The following is a 17903-nucleotide window of genomic DNA, read 5'->3' as shown; positions in this document are numbered from 1 at the left end:
TCCTTAAACTACATGGGATGTTTGTTGACATTTGCAAAAAGACGATAGATAGATAGATAGATAGATAGATATAGATAGATAGATAGATAGATAGATAGATAGATAGATAGATAGATAGATAGATAGATAGATAGATAGATAGATAGATAGATAGATAGATAGATAGATAGATAGATGGCTGGACGGACGGACGGACAGATAGAAATAAACCATTTTCTGGCCATTTTTGGAGCGCTGAAGTGCCGCTAAATAGAATGGCAGCACCCAGGTTTTTTACGTCCTTTTTTAACAGGTAAGAAAAGTGGAAATACCATACACACTACTTGATAGAAACTGAATATTTTAGCAATAAAAGTACCCAAAAATAATTCCATAGTTGGTACTGTACTCACTGTTGGGGCTGTGAATGGTGAGGAGCTGCTGTATCAATTGAGTTGCCTTCTCCCAGGTATTTTTTTTAATCTTATTTTACGATTTCAATTAATTCACGGGATTCTGTGGTAAACACTAAAACAACAGCATTTAAATAAGATCTTATATCATAATTGTCTTTCACCGATGTGGGGATGAAATTCCGTTGAAATGCGCAAAACTATAACCGGCCGTGACGTGAACTTGTTTATCTCGCTCACCTCACGCTCGCGTGAAAAAGCAGAAGGTGGGACTCCACTGCGCCAATGGCGCACCTGATTGGACGTTTGCGGCTGCGTGCGTCCGCATGGCAACGCGACCTGTGCGCGCGCCACAAATAAGGTAGGAGGAGGAGAGCTCTGCTGGCAAGTCGGGATTTATTGACGACACCTTTTTTGGACGAGCTGACAGGTCAGGACATGATAGCGATTCGACAACACATCAGTTCTGCAGCGTCGTAATGAATGAATGTGTTGCAGTGTGCGTGCGTGTCGGAGTGAGGAGGGACTGGGCGGCGCCTGCCCGACACAAACGCACCGTACAGCACTATGAAGACATTACTGCATGCACGCTGTGCATGTTACGTGAACACGCTTGACCATTTTATAAACGCGTATAATGCTGCACTGCACTGAGTAACCTTCGCGGTGCCAGTAAAGATGCACACGATGGACCTGCGCGCGTCACTGGATTGCAGATGTTGGATCTCAGATAGCGTCCATCCTGGTGTTGCAGCGAGCAGAACTTGCAGTCGTTGCTAAAGTCAAAAAGCAGATGAGCTTCTTGTATGGGCCTGTCAGGAGCAGATCAACAATCATCAATTTACGTAAAAATTTCCCATTGCTGCAATTGTAAGGAGTTCAGCACTTGGGGTGGATTGATTGGTTAATGAATTGATTACTGAACTGATTACTTGGCAAAATGGCTGCTGTAAAGCTACTTGCTTCTTTTTGACATTTACAGCTCCAAAAATTAAGTATGCACGACATCTTATGTAGAGCTGTTATTTAAAACAAAAATGCTCAGAGAAATATTTGTTGGCACTGAGGAGAATTTTCAATATTTTTGGGGACTTTATATTAGAAATAACAGACACAGGCAGTATGTTTTTGATTCTACACTAGAAAAATGTACAGTTTTGTTGCTGATCCAAATCAGGAATGATCAATCTCGCCCATTGAGAGAGCTGCTCCAATCTCATTTTGCAAAGATGCTTGAAATATTACAATCACCACCGAGCATCATTTCTGGATACAGAAAGAATGTACATTTCAGTATTTCGTGTTTTGTCTTGAGTCAAAATATTTTAAGACAAGCAGCAGGCTGTTTGATATCATGTAGTGCATTTGTACAAGTTCTGTACGAGTGAAGGCTATAATAAATGTGGCATCTCGTGTCTCAAACTATACTGTTTCACACAATATGTCCGTATTGAAGGGGCCTGTACCCTGCTACTTGGGAGCAGGTCACCATGACAGCAGAGGAGAAAATCAACATCAAGGAGGCAGAAGTGGTCAAGCTGGTCCTCGACTTCCTCAGCTCCAGGAAGCTGCATATCAGTATGTTGGCCTTGGAAAAGGAGAGCGGCATCATCAACGGTCTCTACTCCGACGACATGCTCTTCCTCAGGTAAAACAACATCCCAAACCCAAATTACAGTCTGAATAAATATATTTCTTTTTGTGCTTTATTGCCAGGCAACTCATATTGGATGGTCAGTGGGAGGAGGTAATGCAGTTCATTCAGCCCTTAGAAGGCTTGGACAAGTTTAACAAGAAAAGGTGAGAGAACATATCCCAGAAGCCAAAGGTCAAGTAGTTAACTGTATTATGCGCCTCATCTAATTTGTTTATGTAGTGGGAAGAGGGAAGGATTTGTGTTTGGTGACATGTCAGGCCCTTGCAACACATATACAGATTTGAGCACTCAATTGACAAGCATAATTTGACGCCTTGGTGATGAAGTGTTGGCTCCCCAAGTGTGAGTGTTAATGTCTGTTGTCTTGACTGAAACTCTAAACAAAACTCTAAAGAGCCTCCAAAAGTCCCCAAGAACACCAGAAAAGTCACTATATTTATTGCTTGGGGCATTTTTTTAAACAAAAGATTGACTATAATTTTTCTGAATACTAGCGAAGGCGAAAACGAGATGGCACGTTTTTATGACTTGATCCTTTTGACAACAACACAAACCAAGTTGAGTCTGAAAAACAGAATGAAAATTATACTATAATCGTATATTTAGATAGAAGTATGCCACCGAAATCACTGAATCCTGAAAATATTAACACAGCATCTTTTTCTTTGTACAGGTTTCGATATATCATCCTGAAGCAGAAATTTCTCGAGGCTCTTTGTGTAAATAATGCCATGTCTGCAGCTGAAGACACCCAAAATGTATGTTTATTTTCTTTGACATGGAAAGTTACATTATGGCTTAGCGGAAAAAAAAAGTCTTGTTTTAATTTGCCTAACTGAACAACAACGTCAATGTGGTCAACTAGTTAGAACTTTTTCAAAGAAGAATGTGTCGCCGGAACAGAGAGTTTCTCAATCAAAGCAATTCCTTGAGCCAAACTTTTTTTTTTCTGGAAGATCAAATTCAGGTTCATGTTTGAATGAAGTATCACTACATATACACAAGTGGCCAAAATATATCTATTTTTTTCTGGAAGATCAACGTCAGGTTCATTTTAAATGAAGTATCACCACATATACACAAGTGACCAATCAGATAGCTCTAACTTACCTAGAACCCGGGGATGACTATGATGTGCTGTGATATATCGACAAACACTAGAATCTTCAATTCTCGAGGATTTGACTTTTAACGTCTGCAGTAGCAGCTCTCACCATTCAAACCGTTACCGATCTAAGATACAGGAAGTGATCATGACAATTTTAATATTTGCCTACTATTTTTAATGGAAATTAGAACAACATGTGAGAGAGTTTTATAGAAGCCAATAATTTAGGTTATCTTCTCCAGGATGGCTAAATTATTTTATTTAAAGATCATGTTATTATATTGACAACCTCTTACTCAATGTTATGAATCTTCTGCCACATGCAGCTGGAATTTACCATGCAAGAGGCCGTCAAGTGCCTGCACAAATTGGAGGAGTTCTGCCCGTCTAAGGAGGACTACAGCAAACTGTGTCTTCTTCTCACCCTGCCTCGCCTCACCCACCACGCTGAGTTCAAGGACTGGAACCCGAGTACAGCGCGCGTGCACTGCTTCGAGGAGGCCTGCGTGATGGTCACCGAGTTCATTCCGGCCGACAGGAAGCTGAGCGAGGCGGGCTTCCGAGCGAGTGGGAATCGCCTCTTTCAGCTGCTCATCAAAGGGATCCTTTATGAGTGCTGCGTTGAATTCTGTCAGGTGAGGTGACGCCTTTGCAGCTATAACAGCTTTTAGTGTGAGGACATGGCTAGATTTTTTTTTTCCAGTTGAGTCTGGCTCCTAATCTCTGTTGTACCCTGTCAAACATTCCTGTAGGTTCTGCAGTTACCGACCACGCACCTGATAATAAAATACTTTATAGTGATTTTACAATGAATCCCGCATTGTGGGATTTTGGTTGACATCACACAGAGTCACTATATTTTGTATGCAGCTAAATTCTGAAGCCGTCTGCTTCCAGCATGCTTTGCACCATACGGTGGGAGCACTGTTACCAGTAAGGTTCTGTAAAAACCCAATGGAATGTATAACAGTGTAGTACCTGCTAAATATATTTCAGGTGGTGGATATCAGGCCTGCCAAGCTCCTACAGACCAATCTTATCCAAGGAAGCTTCTATGGACTTTGCTCTGTACATTGTTGTCATTTAGCATCACTCAAATTATTCCCACAGTGACTAATGAAGAATCCCTAAATAGAGCCATTCTTTTCTAAGTGCTAATTAAAGGGACAACATGTTGTATTGAAACTGCGAGCATATTTTAATGTAGCTTCATTTTAGTCACCGCCGCCCACTGTCTGGTGATTCCTCCCAAAGAAACACCTCTAGCTTACTAAGCTTGGGCAACCATGAACCAGAAACCTGGTCTCTTCAGAGTGCATCTTGGGGTCGGCCGTGACCATGAAAGGTTCCACGAAATGTTACAAGTTGGATGTTTTTCTAACCCTAGACCTGTTAAGAGTGGTGTTCAACTTACCTGACGACTCAGTGAGAATGGTACGCGGTGGTTTTTTTAACCTCGGCTATGCAATGTACTGCGTGTACCTCAGCACCCACCCTTTATTTGATGTACGGAGATATCAGAGTTCTTCTTTTTAACTTGAGTTTCTCACCGGAAGAAAAACAATCCATCCAAGAAACTATAATAGTCCACTCTGCGAGAGACTGCAGTATCTCCTAGCAAGTCTCTGTATGCATGGCGGGTGTGTTTTGTATTCAGTTATTTCTCTTGTCACGGCACTCTCTGATTGGCTACTCGTGCCGTACCCGGTTCTAAAATTATTTAAAGTTATTTTAAAGGGACTAGATGTGGTCAGACAGAGTGATTTTTCAAAAGATGATTTTAATAATATTCTCCTGTCATCCAGAGGCAATGTCCAACCTGCACAGGTCACCAGTCAAGTGTATAAACAACCATTAACGCTCACATTCACACTTATTTATGGATAATTTATAGAATTAAATTAAGTCCAAATAAATGTTTTTGGTCTGGATGGAAGCCAGATGGTGTGAGGAAAACCTACGCAAGCACGGTGAGACCATGCAAAGTCCACACTGGAGGTTGGGAGCGCAGATTTACCAATCCATCCTAAAAACTGTGCAGCATGCATGATAGCCATGAAGCTGCTCCTAACCTTGAAATAATTGATCAAATCCTTAAAATTTCTTTCGGCACCGTTCTATCCATCCAATCTTCTTTAATATTGCAGGTGTTACAGTATTTATTCATGAAGCTGAAGTGACACGGGTTATTTGGGGATGTGGTCCAAACGCTTGCTGTGCGTCTGAATGATTTTCTCTTATTTGTCTGAGCTAATCTGTTCATGAGGTCTTAACAACACTTTTACTTTGCAGAGCAAAGCAACTGGAGAGGCGATAACAGAGAGCGAGGTTTTGCTCGGCGTAGATTTGCTCTGCGGAAACGGTTGCGATGAGCTGGATCTGTCGTTGCTGTCCTGGCTGCAGAACCTTTCTCCTGGCGCATTTTCATGTGCCTTCCAACAAAAGACCCTCAGTATACATGTCGACCGTCTGCTGAAACCCAGCAAGGCTGGGCACGCTGACCTCCTCATGCCTCTGATCAATCCCCTCTCCCCCCGCCCGGCCTCACCTTTCCGCCAGAGGCCTCACTCGGCCGACACGTACATGTCCAGATCTCTGAATCCGGCTCTGGATGGACTATCCCATGGCCTGGCTGTCCAGGACAAGAGAGGCGTGGAGGACAACATGAAATCAGCTCTCAGTCGAAGCCTGGTGGAGAATAATTTTCATCAACTGGATGATTCCCCTGAGAAGTAAATCTCACAAACTGCTTATTTACTTGAAATGTAAAAGGCGTAACAGAATAATCAACATTCCATCTCTCATTTGAACTGACATTAACTGGCCCATGGCTTTTTCTTGACTATAGAAAGAACCCACGGGGTTTCGACCGTCCCAAGACCACACGCAAACCGCTGACTCCCGGGAGAGATGGCGGGACAGCATGCACAGAAACAGTTGAGGTAATAGCAATAAATGATAACAAGCGGCTTTCCTACCTGAGACTTCCCTTGGCAGTAATATAATCCCATATTTTGAACTCCCACTCAGTCTCATCGAAGTCCTACACCGCACACAAGGCCCTGCCTCTTTAAGAGGCAATCCAGTGGTTTGCATTAACAATGTATCCAATAGGTCATGTAATATGTACTCTATCTTGACAATGTGATGTAAATTCCTCTCTCATTTAATAGTGTTTTGAGAAATTTTTTATCGACAATTGGGAATTTTCAGGGGCGCTGACATTTTCGCGAGTCACATGACCTACATGGGCGTGTGTGACGTGATATGTGCCCTTCCAAATGCTCGATTACATGGGACACCATTATGCCCAGCGCTGATTTCTCAGATTTATCCTCATCTAATGAAGAAATAGCATTATCGGTTGATTGGGAAGACAGAGGAATACTTCCATAAAGAGCAGCAGAGCCGTGAGCTCACTCGGCCGGGGAGCTCCCTCCGCCAAGTGGCGGAGCTGTGAGCTTGCTTCCCACCGAGCCAGGAACTCGCTCGCGGGGGAGTGAGCTCAGCTCACGGCTCTGCCACTCAGCGGCATTATTTACAGCCACGGGTTCAAATCTGTATGGAAGCATTCCTCCATCTTCCCGATCTACCAAGTAGCCGAGCCGCTCACAGCCATGCCAGTCATGGCTGTGTATGGAAGTATTCCTTCGTCTTTTCGATCAACCGAGCGGCCATGCCGCTCATGGCTGTGCCGCTTACGGCTGTGAAGTATTCCTCCGTCTTCCCGATCAACCGAGCGGCGGAGAACCGCTCACGTATGTGTATGCAAGTATTCCTCCATGTTCCCGATCAACCGTTACTACTATTCCTTCATCAGGTGAGGATAAATCTGAGAAATCATCTCTGGGGGCATCAATGGTGTCCCATGTAATCGAGCCCTTGTTGCAGCACAGTACACGTCACATCCACGCACGTAGGTCGCGAAAATGGCAGCACCCCTGAAAATTCGTAATTGTTGATAAAAATCTTATCAAAACATTATTAAATGAGAGAGGATTTAACATCACATTGTCAAAATAGACTACATTTTACATGACCTATTGGATACATTGTTAATGCAAACCAGTGGATTTCCCCTTTAAAGGCATGAGGTAGTTGGAAGTTTTATATGGTGTCAATGTTGTAGATTTACACATTTCTTCACATCAACATCTTCCCCAGAATAAAAAGATGTTCACTTTATACTCATTATGGGATCTATGGATGTGTGTGGGGGGCCTAGGAGGAGTCCGTTAATTGTAGCAACAACTTTGAATCACGTCATAACGGCGGCATATGTTGTCACTTGCAAGGTCTGCAGAGCTACTGGGTAGCATAAAACATCGTCTTGATGATATTCATAAAACCTGAAGATCAGGTCAAGGAATACCACCTAAATTAAATAAATGACGATTACACAGGCCTTTCTGTTGGTGAGAGCTCCATACTTTTGCCTTCTTGATTGGTCACGTGGATGGGATGCCTGTTATAAATTGATAAGGAAAGCAACACAGGTACAATAAATAGTCAAGGCTGTCAAATTTTGGCTTGTCAGGCTGAATTGCTTCAATGAATCAAGACTTAAAAACAAATAACAAAGGTTGTCTGAGGCAATGTTTTATCCTGGGAATCATTAATAAGAGGAACAGATTTCGAATTGGTTCCCGCTGAACTCCTTGAACTGCCTCATCTCCATACTGCCACCGCTCATCAACCCTTCAGAAGTGACCCGCCGCAACTGTCCAGGAGACACTTTTGACCTGTTACCGCCGCCCCATGAAAGTGGTGGAGGTCATGGGAAGAGGAGGCAGATAATCAGGTTTGATTTGTTGTCACACCCGAGATGGCCCAGTGGCTCCGTCATCACTCATCTTTATGCATCCCAGGTTCCGGCTAATGGAGTAACGTGTTCTCATATTGGATGCTGTGTGTGTGTGTGTGTGTGTCTGTGTGTGTCTGTGTGTGTGTGTGTGTGTGTGTGTGTGTGTGTGTGTGTGTGTGCGTGCGTGCGTGCCTGCGTGCGTGCGTGCGTGTGTGTGTGTGTGTGGTGTGTGGTGTGTGTGTGTGTGGTGTGTGTGTGTGTGTTGTGTGTGTGTGTGTGTGTGTGTGTGTGTGGAAAAGTGGTGGTAACAGAGTTGATGGGACAAGTCAAGATAAGATGAGGTCCCTGAAAACTTTTTTATGATGTGGATGATGTAGCATCAGGCCTTTGAAAAGGAAGATGTGAGAGTACTGTAGTAGACTACGTGTGTTATATACAGTAAATGGTTGTAAGTGTGGTCTTGGATATGTATTGTTAGTGATGACTAGTTTTGATTGGCACCTTTGAAGCCATCCATCCATTTTCTATTACACTTGAGATTACCAGGCCAGCCTATTCCTGTTGTCAAGTGGGAGAAACACCCTGGAGTTTTGACAGCCAATCACGTGTCACTTCTAAACAACCAGCCGTTAACACCTATTTGTCAGTTGGTATAACATGCATGCTATTGGAATATGGGAGGAAGCGAAAGTACCAGAAAAGAAACACAGGGATTACTATATTGAGCACTACTTGGAAAATGGAACTCAAACATCAACACGATATGGTTTTGAAAGCTGCTACTATACTTACAAATTATTTCTCGCCATGTTCTCCTCTTGGTTTGTTTTCATCAGCGGCCTGACTCCACAGACCAAATGCAGGAGTACTACAGGCAGCGTCTGCGTGTGCAGCAGCATCTGGAGCAGAAGCAGCAGCAGAGGCAGCTTTACCAGCAGATGCTGCTCGAAGGGGGGGTGAAACCACTCGATGGAGCCCAAAACAACCTCACAGAGACCTTCCTCACTCGGTAAGGAACACATCTAGGACAGCATGGCTATTTTTAGTTAGTTTAGTTTCCACCAAAGATTATTGTCGTACTCTATGTAAAAAAAAAAAAAAAATATATATATATATATATATAATATATATATATATATATATATATATATATATGAGGTATTTAGTATATGTATTGCTCGCGTCAGGGAGAATCCTCACATCTCCAAAGACTTGAGAAAAACATCCTGTTTGTTGAGCAATTAATATTCCACCGTGAAAGGGAGCAAGTCATTTTTTTACACTTTAAGTTGGTCAGTAATTTGGAAAAAATTATCACATGCGGACTGACTATGGATTTGAGAAAAAAATATGCAATCGACCAAATATGGACATACCGTATGAGGTTTCCACCCAACAGTGGCATAATCTAAAAATGTATACTGATCAACTATATCTTTATGACTACTTGCACAATTTAATAAGATCCAATACAAGTCTCATCGTAATAATGTTCACTTTTGATGCACAAAGTACAGGTAAGTAATTGTCATCCTGTGTGTAGTTTGCAGTGGTATAGAATTGTACTGTATCGTGTTGTTTACTGTTTCTAATATATTGGTTCCCTAATTTAGCCACAAAAGAGAGCCAACACACAACTCAGCTCTCATTCCCAGCATTCACCTGTGAAATTGTTTTATACTTTACATGTATAAGTTGTTAACGTCAATAACCACGTTGCACATTATGGGCCTGATTTGCAACGATCTCAAAAAGCAAACACTAAATCGCGTGTTTGTGTTGCATACTGTGCGTGATAGAAACAACATTTGGGAGAACACCACAGGCACAAAATGAAGTATGAAGTTATGGAATTGGAAGTGTTAGTGGAAGAGGTAAACAAATGTATTCCTGAATTGCAATTTCGGTTATTTCTGTAATTTGGGTTGAAACACCAACTGCATAAATTGTATGAGTGGATGACAATTAGTACATCATACATCTAGATGTCCATGCTAGATACCACTGCTTTTAAAATCTGGAACACCACACCTGAAAAATTGCTCAAGTAGAGGTGAGCGCCAGTTATCACTATGCGCTCAAATGAGCCAGAAGAGTTTTGTCATAGGAGATACAAGGAATCTTCTTGAGACTGGCTCCTACTCAACGTTTAGCTCACATCCTTTCAGGAGCTCCAAAACTGTGTTGGTGAATAGAAAATGCTGTTTTAATTTAGTTTCTGAAAAATGTGTTTGAAAATGAAAAAATGAGGAGAAAGACTCCTATTTCCCTGTTGCCCCATATTGTCTGCGCCTCCCCCTACTACAAGAAATGCAGTATGTACTGTACGTATATACAGTAACACCCTCTTGCACCTGGCTTACAGATGTAGATGAACAAAGTCAGTCTTCACAATTTTTCTCAGGTTTGACAAAACACATTGTGTATACTGAATAGTTTATTTGTATACACGCACAAAAATAAAGTCAACTGCAATTTTGCCTATTTGGTGGATGCAATCCATTGTGGGTACACCCGGTTCGTAATTTACTTTAGTCTTCATTTCAGATCCAGGGGGATCTATAACACAAAGTATTGGGGGGAAAAAGACTTTCAGTAGATTAGTTTCCACAACTAATTACATATGCAGTCAAGTTTGTAAATTTGCCCTTCACAGCTCTAGCCCAATGTGTAGAGTAACCTTTTACGTACAGTATTATTGTTAGACGATCATTGCAGACAAATGGATTCCTGTTGCCCCCTAGTGGTTATGTCAGGCTCTGCTAAGACGAATAATCATCATTACATAAATGTCCTTTTTAGGAGGCCCCGTAGCTCAGTGGTTAGAGCACTGGTTTGGTAAACCTGTGGCGACCCCGAAAGGGACAAGCCGAAAGAAACACACACACATAAATGTCCTTTTTAGTAACATAAAAAACACAATAAATGATATAGGTCATTAAATTCAAAATGTCAAAGTAAATGCTCACATAGCCTGCTATGTAATATGCATTGACTGGATTTTTGGAATAAGATACATTATTTTTAAATCTTAGACAATTGTGTGCTTAAAGCATATCAGTTATGTTGGATGATTTTGATGTGAGAGTTGCATGGGTGGAAAGTACTGTTTTTCAAAATGCACTCAACAGTGGTGATGTGGTCTCTGCAGATCCATTCAGAAGCTGGAGGAAATGAACGTTGGCATTGATCACCACGGAGATGAGGCGACACATCTGGGCCGGCAGTATAATGGTGTGACAGATGACAACAGCACATCCAACACCCAGGACCCGGGGATGGTGCAAAGGGCGAAGGCTGGTGGTGTAAGCGGCAACCCCTCATTAGGGCCCGGGAGCCATTGCTTGCAACACGTCAGTGAGCCCCCGGATCCTGCAAGGTAATTAATTAATTAATGTAATTTGCCATAAAATGCGATCAGTTTCATGTGAATTTAGTTACAATAGCGGGAGAATGGTACTAGTCAATGTATGTGTGACTCCCCCTCTTCACTTAACGTTAAACATCCACTCAATAGCCTGGAAATTAGATTATGGCCATTTAAAAGTTCGGTTTTTTTGTCTTTGTATTAATGCATTGTGAATACAGTGCTGAGAGGATTGGAGGCCCAGCGCAAAATGATTCAAGTGGCCCTGTGACACGTTACCCAACGCAACAGGTACTATCAACAAAACATAATCCATTACAAGACAGAAAAACAAAACACAACAATTACAGTAAGGTTTGTTTTTACCGGATCTTCTTTACAGCCTGGAAAGTCCAAAACCCAATTTGTGAAAGTCAACCAGCTTGAAGATACACAGGCACTAAGATCTGTGGCCTTCCATCCCTCCGGTTCACTTTATGCTGTTGGTTCCAACTCTAAAACCCTCAGAGTTTGCGCCTACCCTGACACCCTACCAACCAGGTCTGGACCGCCCATATACAGTACATTGAACCATCAAATATTATTACTGTTTGTCATATGGAAAAATGGATGTTGTTCAGGACCGTTAAGATAAGTTCCACTGAAACATTTACAGTAGATAGCTTACCTGCACAGTTCCTTGTATGCATTTCTTCTCCATGTTTAGTACTCCAGATGCAGTCAAGCAGCCGGCGGTGCGCTTCAGAAGGAATAAACACCACAAAGGTTCCATCTACTGTGTCGCGTGGAGTCACTGTGGACAATTATTGGCCACCGGCTCCAATGACAAGTATGTCAAAGTTCTCCCTTTCAGTGCTGACAGCTGCAATGCCACAGGTACAAATTTATGTTTTACTTTTTTTTTTTTTTTTCTTACAATCATCATAAAATTAGTAGTTGATACACATTAAAGCAGGGTAATGGCTTTACTGAGGCTCATGTCATTCAGGTCCTGACCTGGAGTTCAGCATGCACGATGGTACCATAAGGGACTTGGCCTTCATGGAGGGTCCTGAGAGCGGAGGGTCCATTTTGATAAGTGCTGGAGCTGGAGACTGCAACATCTACACCACTGACTGCCAGAGAGGGCAGGGCCTCCATGCCATGAGTGGACACACTGGTATCTGACCTTTTAACATTTTGCTCTGGCCACAAAGTTTAGGTTGGTTCAACATTTAGTTAAAGTGTCACTGTCATGAAATTCATGATTTTTAGTATGTTATTAATGAAAAAAAGGCAGCCGGAATGGACCCATCCATTTTTTCACCACACAGCAAGATTTTGACGTATATGGCTTTCCGTCACTCCCACCATGAAAATCCTCTCGAGGGATTGGTTTTTGAAAAGAAGCAGGAAGTGACGTTAACAGCAGCAGTGCACTCTGGCTGGGCTGGCTCGTCTGTTTATACTATTTTTACCTGCTGGAAGGAAGCTCGTTGTTCCTTTGTGTTAGCCAAAATGCCGGCTTGTTGTATTGCTCGATATTGCTCGAACACTCGGATGGATTCGCTCTTCCTACTTTTCCAAAAGACCCGGTTCGTTGTGAAAAATGGATTGCCCAGGTGCAAAGGACGAGAGCTTCGTGGGTTCTAAATGACAGGTAGGTGTGTATACAGCGACTGAAAAAAAATAAAAGTTTGGGGATGGAGGACATAAGACTCTCAGAATGTAACAAAAGATCTACGCACCCAAGTCAGGGGTGCTAAACGTGTCGATGTACTGGTCGGCGCCGAAGGCATGCCTTGTCCGCCGCGATCACGGCTTTGGCCGGGTTGGCCCATTCCAGCGCTGAGGTGGCGTGGCTCATCGTGGCACCGAGCCGGGCCGCCTTGGCTCATCTCCATCCTGGAGGTGGCTCGGACGGGGAGGTGGTTTGGCCGCATTTGTCCGTGATCCACATATCATCTTAATATGCCTCGAAACGATAGGGTAATGTTGCCCCGGTTACTTCACTCGGTTGTGAGATGTTCTCTTCTTCGAAAAGAGCTTCCGTGTCAGAAGGGGCGTGTTCGTCTCCCATAGTAGGTGGCACAGTGTGTTTTCAATGGCGAATGTCTCAGTGTGACATCACGGACAGAAGATGCAGCCAATATGGCACCTACTTGGATGTTGAATGATACTTCCGCAACTTTGCGCATCGATGAAACGCTCTCCGCTTATATTTTTTTTTCCTATAGACATAATAGAATAGAATAATGTTACATCTATTTTTCATTACAATATCTATTTTAGAACATTTATAGGGATGACACTTGAACTTTAAGGTCAATTTGGTTTGGTAAGCCTCACCTTGCTTGTATCTTGACCTCCATCTTTGTGGGCATGATGGTGATTGTGCTTATCATCCATTATACCAGCAACAATGACTTAATCTCTTAAGGAATTGAACAAAGAACCTAATCCTAACACAGATTGGGGAAAAAAGTAAGAGATCCAGTGCCTTAGGTGGCTATTACATACATATTACATAAAGTACTGTATTACAGTATTGCTATCCGAACAGATGGATGTCAGAAATTTTTATGGTACGGATCAGCTATTTGGGTATCCTTCACTACAATGATTAAACAGAAACATGTTAAAAATAATGTTCTAGATCAAGCTGAACTTCAACTCTGTGGTTTTGAACAGGCCACATTCTGACACTATACACGTGGGGAGGGTGGATGATCACGTCTGGGTCCCAGGACAAGACAGTTCGCTTCTGGGACGTGCGGGTTCCAAGTTGTGTGCGAGTAGTGGGTACAACCCTGCACGGCTCAGGTAAGTCGACTTAATTCCCCAATTTAACAATCTAATTCATTCGTGGTGTTGTTACGACCAAACCAACGAAGAACAAATGCATGAAAATCTGTGAAATCTGATGAAATGAAAATACAGAGCTTTTACTTCACACAGGAAGTGCGGTAGTGTCGGTGGCAGTGGATCCCAGCGGGCGCCTGCTCGCCACCGGCCAGGAGGACAGCACCTGTACGCTGTACGACATCAGAGGAGGCCGCATAGTCCAGACGTACCGCCCGCACGGCAGTGACATCCGATCAGTCCGCTTCTCACCAGGCGCCCATAACCTTCTCACTGGTTCCTATGACAACAAAATCATAATCAGTGACCTGCAAGGTAGCAGCAAACATTTACGTTCCTCCATCGCTGAAATTGACATTGCTTCTTTCATTGTCTTTGAACCCAGGCGACCTAACAAAACCACTCCCTCAGACGTTGGCAGGAGAACACTGGGACAAGGTGATCCAGTGTCGATGGCATCCCAAAGATCGAACATTCCTCTCTTCCTCGGCTGACCGGACCGTTGTCCTCTGGGCTCCCAAACCCTGAGAAAGTCAAGAGACTCTCAACAAAATCAGTACCGAGCCTGCTATGGAACATCAATATATCCGAGTTTTGAATCAAAAACTATTGCAAATGTTCATCGTGTTATGCCAGTGCATTAAGTCATCGGCACTATTGGTTCACACGAGCGATGTCTTCGGGGGGTATTTTCGGGACCGGTGCACATCTACATGGGGACAGGTTTGACCTATGTAATTTGGGTAATTTTGCAGACGAGCACAAACAAAATGGCCCCTCTCATTCCCTATAAATGGGTCGCAATGGACAACTCTGTAATAGTCATGATGTGGTCAATGAAATTTTACAAGTTTCTGCAATAATTTCAGGGGTCTCAAACTGGCAATCCGGGGGCTATTTGCGGCCCGCAAGACTATCATTTGTGGCCCCCACCTTAATATGAAGTTTAATGTTAGTGCAGCCCTTGATTTATTTATTTATTTTAATAAATGGCAGTTTCAGTGTTTTGTGGGGAGTTAACGAGCCTACCAATCACAGTGGGGTATATGGCACTCGGGGGCGTGACATTGAAACAAGCAGAAAAACATTTTTCATTTAATGAAATTTACTGCAGAGTTGCCATGGAGTTTTATTAGTAGTTTTGTATACAACTCATTTACACTAGCGTTCTTTTTTATCTAATTTTGTGTCCCAAAAAAAAAGAAATATGTTTGAGAAGATTGGATTTTTAAATTGTATTTCTAATTTAAATTGCGCATACCTGCATGTGCCTCTGGGGCCCAGGCTGAGGCAGATTCTGCCTCCAGCGGCACCAACGTAAATTGAGTTTGAGACCCCTGACTTAGAGGGTTTGTCGTCCACTATTCACATATTTATGAATGGAATACTTGTGACACCCACCACACGTGTGCGGAGCTCAGAATCTGCCTGCATGTGACCCCAAACCAAAATCACGTTAGACCACCTGCTCCAACATTGAAAAAAAGAGGTATTCTCAACACGCACAAGTTTAGATTAGCTTTCTGACACCAAACTGCCAATCCATCGTGCCCATGTCAAAGGACAACCCCTTGCTGTGCCTGAAGGCTCATTTTTGACGTAGACTCGTCTCTGCCAGATTGGCAAAGGCACAGCGAGCAAATCAAGATACGGCATATGCATTCTGCTGCAGATGCACCGTCGATAAAAATAGCGCCCTTTATGGACAGATACATGACAGGTGTAGAAAACTGGATTCATAATACTTTATGCTTGTCAAATCACGCAGTCATCCACGTCTAAAAATAGTTTTTATGGTGGAGAAAAGATGAGAAGGTGGTAAATAGATCATCTAATGACACCTTCATGATATATGTTGACAGTACACAGGTTTGAAATACGTAGAGAATACAGGTCAGAGTTACTGTATGTACAACACTTGCACAAATGAAAACAATCAGACCCTTAATATTTTAATCAGCACTTTAAATCTAGAGGCTATATTTGAGGATGCCTTGGTGACCCCAAAATGGTAAATGTAGGCCAAAAATTATTGGTTGAAAAAATAATAAGAATAAAAATACTGCAAAACTGTTTAAATTATTATAATTTTTTTTTTTAAACACAAAGACTTTGTCCATTCTTCATTGGCCTATTGCCAAAATACAAAGGGGTTTATAATAATACACTTGAAAGCTATGGAGAGGAATTTATTACATGATGTGCCTTTTTGAAACAGTAGAACATATTTTGGGATTGTTGTAGTAATTTCATTTATGCAGGTTTATCTATTTTTACCATATATTGTGCGGACCTGGACAAGTGTACATTTTTGTCGTATCACTCACTGCACATTTTATGTCTGTGTTCGTAATTAAAATATAAACGGAATTAATAGTAAGTAATATTGTACAACATGAACAGAAGCTATCATAATTTACCTTTAACACATCACATGGTTGTTTAATGTGCACAAAGGAGGTTTGAACTTTCTGACACTTTTCCCACTGCAAGTTTACAAAAAAAATAGCACAACAACTTACCTTTTTCCCCCCCGAAAGTGAAGTTACAGTATGTTGAATGAAGAAATATTGTGACGAGAGTTTAATCCACTATTAACCACTCTGGACCTTTCAAAGTAAAAATGTGACGTAAGATCATAATAATCAAACAAGTGTCCGAAAAAGATATTCTCTGACAACTAAATCTATCTATCCACATCTATTTCTGACCACTTATCGTGGTACATGAGCAAAAGATGGCGTCACTTTTTACTTGTGCACTTTAAATGCAGAGGTGGTGCACATAAGAGTACAACAACGTTGTTCAACTTCCTACTATGCAGAAAGATTTCGGTGTGACTGAGAGAAGCTGAATCAAAATGTTTGCCAAATGTACTAAACTGACTTACTTGGCTTGCTCAACGCCTCAGTTCAATATTCCAACCTCACTCGACCTTACACCATAATTGTTTTTGTACTGTAGATGTGTAATTGTTGTATTTTTGATCACCTTGTGTTGTCGTACCCAGCGATTATTTCACGTCTCATCATCTGTGAGTCACAGTGGGATATGTTATTGTTCTGACTTACCTGCCAAAGGGCCATAGATGGAAATAAAACATGCCAAATGCGCATTAAAACAATCTTTTGTGCTTGGCTATGCTTTTGATAGCTGATGAGAATATGCTAATATGATATGATAATCCTGAATACCACAAATATACGGTGTATACAGTACCAGAATTTAGCTTCCCATGCAAGTTAAGTAGGTTGACTGGCTGCACCTCATTATGAGAACAAAGCCCCAAATTAGACTATGTAGTTACTTTTTGGACCGAATCAGAATAATAACATTGTTAAACAGGCTCTGAGAGTTGAACTGTTCATGGATGTTTTTTGTTTTTTTGTTTTTTTTTTTTACAAATGGGAATTGTCCAACATTTGAAGCTTTAATTTAAATGCCTCAATTGAACCCTTTGAACCACAACTGAGCCTCAATTCCTTATGAATGTACATTGCAAATTGCTTACTTTGTGGTTCACATATTCAATGAGCATGATGACTTCGACATTTGGTACCAATACTATGATTGAACTGCTGGAAGGTCAACAGTGTTGTGTGAACCGATAGCGTAACATATTGTTCACCTGTAGGATAAAATGATATTGTGATAAGACCCATACAGTATTTCCATACAGTGGGCTTTCGTGCAAGGGGGCTTGGTCCTGTTGACCCAAATATGGCATCCATTCT

General features: G+C 42.0%; 1 protein-coding gene across 4 annotated transcripts; it reads left to right on the top strand.

The window, feature by feature from the left end:
* The first annotated feature begins 665 nt into the window (after window positions 1–665).
* LOC133503980 (WD repeat-containing protein 47-like) lies at window positions 666–17293 on the top strand. Of its 4 annotated transcripts, none has more exons than XM_061826043.1 (16): window positions 666–753; window positions 1849–2040; window positions 2109–2192; window positions 2723–2807; window positions 3484–3792; window positions 5450–5889; window positions 6006–6099; window positions 8798–8970; window positions 11113–11340; window positions 11550–11619; window positions 11711–11868; window positions 12035–12204; window positions 12317–12487; window positions 13999–14130; window positions 14266–14484; window positions 14555–17293. In XM_061826043.1, the coding sequence occupies exons 1-16, from the start codon at window positions 719–721 to the stop codon at window positions 14695–14697; spliced, it is 2703 nt and encodes a 900-aa protein (XP_061682027.1). In that variant the 5' UTR covers window positions 666–718; the 3' UTR covers window positions 14698–17293. The 4 variants fall into 4 exon arrangements, with proteins under 4 accessions (XP_061682027.1, XP_061682029.1, XP_061682028.1 ...); XM_061826045.1 differs by having other exon boundaries at window positions 685–822; XM_061826044.1 differs by lacking the exon at window positions 666–753 and adding an exon at window positions 1136–1196.
* The last annotated feature ends 610 nt before the right edge of the window (window positions 17294–17903 follow it).

Source organism: Syngnathoides biaculeatus, chromosome 7 (assembly GCF_019802595.1).
Source record: "Syngnathoides biaculeatus isolate LvHL_M chromosome 7, ASM1980259v1, whole genome shotgun sequence".
Classification (NCBI taxonomy): domain Eukaryota; kingdom Metazoa; phylum Chordata; class Actinopteri; order Syngnathiformes; family Syngnathidae; genus Syngnathoides; species Syngnathoides biaculeatus.
Note: the sequence above shows the minus strand (reverse complement) of the source record. Positions and strands in the feature narration are given on the sequence as shown.

What these genes read in the sequence shown, in the direction of transcription:
- LOC133503980 (XM_061826043.1), top strand. Translation starts at nt 719, where the DNA reads ATGGCAACGCGACCTGTGCGCGCGCCACAAATAAG. An exon ending in GTGCGCGCGCCACAAATAAG is followed by an intron (nt 754 to 1,848) that starts GTAGGAGGAGGA and finishes TCCGTATTGAAG; the next exon opens with GGGCCTGTACCCTGCTACTT. An exon ending in TGACAGCTGCAATGCCACAG is followed by an intron (nt 12,205 to 12,316) that starts GTACAAATTTAT and finishes CATGTCATTCAG; the next exon opens with GTCCTGACCTGGAGTTCAGC.